This window comes from Wolffia australiana, chromosome 1 (genome assembly GCF_029677425.1).
Source record: "Wolffia australiana isolate 7733 chromosome 1, ASM2967742v1".
Lineage (NCBI taxonomy): Eukaryota > Viridiplantae > Streptophyta > Magnoliopsida > Alismatales > Araceae > Wolffia > Wolffia australiana.
Genome location: NC_135835.1, coordinates 12,483,706 through 12,489,412, shown reverse-complemented (window position 1 = coordinate 12,489,412; position 5,707 = coordinate 12,483,706). Strand labels below are relative to the sequence as shown.

Genomic DNA, 5,707 nt, shown 5'->3' with positions numbered 1-5,707 from the left:
AGCTAGATTCGCAATCAATAAATGGATATTTAAAAACATGAGGGGTTTGTCGGTAGTAAGATGTGTAGAAATGTTACTGGACTTTCATTTGTTCAATGATAGCAAATGAGAGTAAACCCCTTTTTAAAGAAATCAATTTCAATGGGTTTTCAAACCTACGGATTAAGACAACCCTCTAGAAAGATCGAAGGGTTTGTTGGTACCTTTGTGGTCACATATGGGGAAATGGTATTAGCTAGAACTATGTTAAATGATAATCACTGAGAATAAATCCTTAAAATTAATCATATTAATCAGTTTTTAAACATTTTTAAAAACTTATGGAGTGAGACAGCCTAGTGGCTTTGTCCCACCATTCTAACTAAATGGATATTTAGAAAAATCGAAGGGTTTATTGGTACATGGAAGTAAATAAATAAATTTAAGCAGGTTTCTACCATTTAAGAAACTTATGGTGTAAGACGACGCAGTGGCTTTGTCCGGTCCTCACTTCCAAATTTATTGATATCTAGAAAGATCGAGGGGTTTATTATCACTTGGTAATAAGAAATGTGAAAAAGGTATTAGCAAGAACTTTGCTTAATAACTATAACTTAGAACAAATCCATTCTAACTGACTCATTTTAACCAGTTTTTAAACAATTTAAGAAACGAAGCATGGAATAAGACAACCCAGTGGCTTTGTCTCGTCACATCTATCTAAATAAACGGATATGTAGGGAAAGAGAGATTTGTTGGTACTAGGAAGTAAGATTTGCCGAAACATAAACAGCAAGAACTTTTTTAAACAATAATAAATGAGGATGAGCCCATTTTAAAGAAATCATTACTAATCAGTTTAAAGAAAAAAAAAACATTTTTTTTCCAATTTGGAGTGGTACAACTCAATGACATCACGATAATACTACGAATACACAAGTGGCTGGCACGGGCCCACGTTTGAGCAAGAGCAATTCTCGTCCGTCTGGTTAGATTCCGCGCCATCCTCCGGTAGTGTGCGCTGGCGGGTTGGTATTATAAGAGGGGAGAGCAACGAGAGAAGCTGTACGTTGCCTCATTTTACGCAGTGGTTGCTGTTTGGCAAGGCCAAAGAGGGCGAGCGATGGCGACTTCCTTGAGGGGAAACGTGAAGAGAGCTCTTTCAAGGGATCTCTCCTCGTTTACGTCGTCTTTGTCGGCGAGGGTGTTCAGTTGCAGGAACTTCGGTCGCCTTGCCGAAGCCATCGAGCCGGAGGTGAGAGATGGCGACCTCCCGAAGATCCCAGCCTTTGATTACACCCCCCCGCCCTATGATGGACCGCGGACGGCGGAGATCTTGCGCAAGCGCTCCGAGTACCTCAGCCCCTCCGTGTTTCATTTCTATAAACAACCCGTAAGCCGACTCTCTTCCTGTTAATCCTCAGTTTTGCCTCTTGTTTTCCTTTCCGTTTCGTTTCAATCTGTCAAATGTAGGTGTGGATGTTTTAAATCTTGCTTTTGGTCGCCGATCTGGGTTTCTGTGTGCATGGGTTGAGGAATGAGGAATGCCCGTGTTTAAATATATTTTGCTTAAAAGTTTTATCCTTTTTTTTTTCCTGGTTTTCTGAGATTGGTGGCACTGGGTTTCTCGAGATTCTTCAAATTTTTCTTATTCCATCAAGTCTTGATGTTTCTTCCTCGTTAAATGTGTCATTAGGTTTCGCCGATCTTTCTATGTTCTTCCTCGTTTTACTGATAAATGTTAAGAAAAGGGTGGAATGCTCCTTGGGTTATTATCGGTTCATCAGTATCTTATTATCATTCCTGCATGAGAAGAGTCTGACTATCGGGTGATGTATTTTTAATTGGGAGTTTTTCTAAACGACTAAGTTCAGGGTGATGCCACCGTGTTTTTCCATTCTGAATTAAGTTCTAAATAGCTCCGCTGCGTCGGTTGTTCCAACCTTTTAAGTATGATGATCTTTCCAGTTGAACATCGTCGACGGGAAGCGGCAGTACCTGTTTGATGAGGATGGGCGTCGTTATCTCGATGCCTTCGGTGGGATCGCCACTGTTTGCTGCGGTCACTGCCATCCCGACGTCGTCGAAGCCATTGTTAACCAGACAAAGAAGCTCCAGCACTCCACTGTGGTGTATCTTAACCACGCCATTGCCGACTTTGCCGAAGCATTGGCCTCCAAATTCCCCGGGGATTTGAAGGTATGAACTTTATCCTACCCTGCAAAGTGGAAGTTTTTTCATCTTTTTTTTTCTCATTTGTTTCTCTATTTTTCCACCCCTCTTTAGGTAGTGTTCTTCACAAACTCCGGCACTGAGGCAAACGAGCTCGCCATCATGATGGCTCGGCTTTACACTGGTTGTCACGACATCGTCTCGTTGAGGAATGCCTACCACGGGAACGCTTCCGGGACGATGGGAGCCACGGCCCAGAGCAACTGGAAGTTCAATATTGTGCAGGTGATTTGAAACTCCTCCCAACCCTACAAAAGAAACAAAATTCAAGGGTTATTTATTCGGATACTATTCAAAAGAATATTCATCTGATTTTCATGATCGATCATCAGACGGGGATGCACCACGCGCTGAATCCAGACCCCTACAGAGGCGTGTTTGGCTCGGACGGGGAGAAGTACGCCAGAGATGTCCAAGAAATCATCGAGTTCGGAACGTCTGGACACGTCGCGGGGTTCATTTCCGAGGCTATCCAGGTATGATTTTCTTAGAATTTTTTTTTTTTTGATTTCTGTTTCTATCTCCGAAGACTAACCAATTCCCATTGTTACAGGGAGTGGGGGGCATTGTAGAGCTCGCACCAGGGTACTTGCCAGCGGTGTACAAAGCCATCCGAAACGCCGGTGGCCTCTGCATCGCTGACGAGGTGCAGTCGGGGTTCGCCCGCACGGGCAGCCATTTCTGGGGCTTCGAAGCCCATGGTGTAGTTCCCGACATCGTCACCATGGCCAAGGTGATCCAGCACCATCTCATCCCGTTCATCAGGATAATCAATCATACCCTCCTCTTTTTTTACTAGTTCTTGAACTTTGATTATTCTTTTAAAAAGGGGATCGCAAACGGGCTGCCAATCGGCGCCGTTATCACGACGCCGGAAATTGCGAAGGTTTTGACCCGGCGGAGTTACTTCAACACGTTCGGGGGCAACCCTGTTTGCACCGCGGGAGGGCTCGCCGTTCTCCGAGTCATCGAGAGGGAGAAGCTCCAAGAGAATGCGTTCATAGTCGGCTCTTACCTTAAAGCACGGCTTCAGAAACTCCAACAAAAGCACGATAGTAAGCAAGCCTATCTCTTTATCACTCTTTATTCGTAAGCATCTTTGTTTGTCGGACTTCGTGTTGATACAAAATGGGGGGATGCAGTCATTGGGGATGTTCGAGGAAGGGGACTGATGCTTGGGGTTGAGCTTGTCAAAGACCACCAATCAAAGGCTCCCGCCAAGGCGGAGACCCTTCACGTCATGGATCAGATGAAAGGTCTCTTCAGATCTCTCTCTCTCTCTCTCTCTCTCTCTCTGTCTTGCTAGTTCTTTTTTTCTTTCTCTCTTTCTCTTGCTACTTCTCTTTCTCTTGCTATTTCTCTTTTTCTATCTGTCTTTCTCTTGCTATTTCTCTTTTTCTGTCCGTCTTTCTCCTGCTATTTCTCTTTTTCTGTCTGTCTTTCTCCTGCTATTTCTCTTTTTCTGTCTGTCTTTCTCCTGCTATTTCTCTTTTTCTGTCTGTCTTTCTCCTGCTATTTCTCTTTTTCTGTCTGTCTTTCTCTTTTACTATTTCTCTTTTTCAATCAGTCTTTCTCCTGCAATTTCGCTTTTTCTATCTGTCTTTCTCCTGCTATTTCTCTTTTTCTATCTATCTTTCTCTTGCAATTTCTCTCTTTTTTAATCTCTCTCTAATCGTTTGCTGGGTGTCGCTCTCAGAAATGGGTGTTCTGGTGGGGAAGGGCGGTTTCCATGGTAACGTGTTCCGAGTCACTCCTCCACTCTGCTTCACCAAGGACGACGCTGGTGCGTTTTAACTCTCGTTCTCTCTTTCTCTCGCTCTTGCTCTAGATTGGATTTCTCTTCAGACTGGGTTACTCTTTTGGACAGACTTCATGGTGGAGACCATGGACGTGGCCATGTCGAGGCTGTGAGCGGGAGGTAGAAGACGGCCCGCCGATGAATATGAATAAACTCGCGACTTGAGAGCTGAGTCACCAGCCCGTTGTCTCTTCTCTCTCCTCGTTTGATCGCTTGCTCTTTGTCACGTTTGCTTAGGCTCTATTTCCGTGTTTTCTTTTGTACCGCACTAGTTACGTAATATCATCTGTGTAATGTGCCGAGCAGCACAGTTGTGTGTTGTGAACCCATCCTACTTCTTCTTGTCTGCGGCAGAATGGGAGCTTCGGTCAAGTAACAAACGTGAGAGCGTGAGAGATAAAGTTATGCAGATATTGGCGTTGCACCTATTCCATTGATAAACTATTCCCCATACTGTGCCAATTGGGTTTTCCAGATATACAAAGGATCCGATGTCTAAATTTTATAGCAATTTGGAACCAAATGTTATGACAGTTGTGGAAACAGAACCCTGAAAAACGTATGTTTATGCTGGAAAGGTTAAAATTGATGACGACCAGTGCTCACCAAACCCGGAGGAATAAATTTCAACCATTATTTGCTTCCCATGTGTTCGGGAAGACTTGCGATGAAAAAGTCATAATATTGCTCCAAGGAAGAATTATAGTAGGTAGATATTCCAGTATCTACCTTCTCTTTATAAAGTCTTCGAACTTCAATGTCATATCTGGAGGTTGGTGATTTCATGCTAGTAATGAATGGTATTAGATTTAGTGATATGGATTATTTGCTTCAAAGACGCCCTCGTTTGGGAGAGCAAAACAGATGCACTTTCCTTAAGGATCTTAAATCAGCTTCAATGATAGACGATGTCCTACCCCCCAGTGTCTTGCTTACAAAATGATTGATCAATATGCACAAATCTACATTCTTCCTCTGTCTAGGAATCAAACTAGCTGATAATGAACAGTAGTCATAGAATGTACATGACTAAACAAGGATAGTCACCATCAGAAAAAAAATTCACCGTATAATCCCAGAATTACTGTAGACTCTTTAAGGTAAGAGCATTACTCTTCCTTCCTTGAGGGTCACACAAACTTTATTGGACGTCGAATGATATACTTAAAGTGGAAGGGTTTTTACAAAACAAAACTCCATTTAGCATAAAGGACCCCTTGCAGATCACTAGTGGAATTGATCAAGAATAGGATGTGAAGATCCAACATACCAGGGGCCATGGGGGTATGTCTAGATGTGGGACACTTGTGAGGTTTTAGATGACACATTTGACCATCCAGACGGCAGTGGATTGGACTCCGTATAAAGTGATTCGATCATCAATATATTTCAGTTTTTGTGTTTAAGGTAAGATTCAAATTCATGTGTTATCTGCCATGTGAATCTCAGCCTAAAACTCTCAATCATGGCCAAATCCATATGTATGGAATAGCTTCCTATACGTGAATATTAGAGCCTTTCCAATTGAGAGTTTGTAACATGGGACATGCAGATTGTATACTGTAGTTCTAATTGAGTGCATAACTTGAATTGAATATTAATTATCATATGTAAAAGATAAGATAATAAAATGATACACTCATTTTATTCACGTTCGGGGAAATAATTCACTCATGTACATTGTCCCGGTACTCTAAT

At 42.6% G+C, this 5,707-nt stretch overlaps 1 protein-coding gene across 1 annotated transcript; it reads left to right on the top strand.

Annotated features, from left to right (window-relative positions):
• Window positions 1-1,036: 1,036 nt before the first annotated feature.
• LOC144707043 (alanine--glyoxylate aminotransferase 2 homolog 3, mitochondrial-like) lies at window positions 1,037-4,334 on the top strand. The gene is made up of 9 exons (XM_078580166.1): window positions 1,037-1,372; window positions 1,948-2,178; window positions 2,266-2,436; window positions 2,544-2,687; window positions 2,765-2,944; window positions 3,041-3,266; window positions 3,354-3,467; window positions 3,908-3,994; window positions 4,079-4,334. Exons 1-9 carry the CDS (start codon window positions 1,103-1,105, stop codon window positions 4,120-4,122), a joined length of 1,467 nt encoding a protein of 488 aa, XP_078436292.1. The 5' UTR covers window positions 1,037-1,102; the 3' UTR covers window positions 4,123-4,334.
• Window positions 4,335-5,707: the final 1,373 nt, after the last annotated feature.

Bases quoted from the DNA above. Each gene is read 5' to 3' on its own strand.
- LOC144707043 (XM_078580166.1), top strand. From the start codon at position 1,103: ATGGCGACTTCCTTGAGGGGAAACGTGAAGAGAGCTCTTTCAAGGGAT. The intron at 2,179-2,265 runs GTATGAACTTTA...ACCCCTCTTTAG, and splicing joins AATTCCCCGGGGATTTGAAG to GTAGTGTTCTTCACAAACTC. The intron at 3,995-4,078 runs GTGCGTTTTAAC...TCTTTTGGACAG, and splicing joins CTTCACCAAGGACGACGCTG to ACTTCATGGTGGAGACCATG.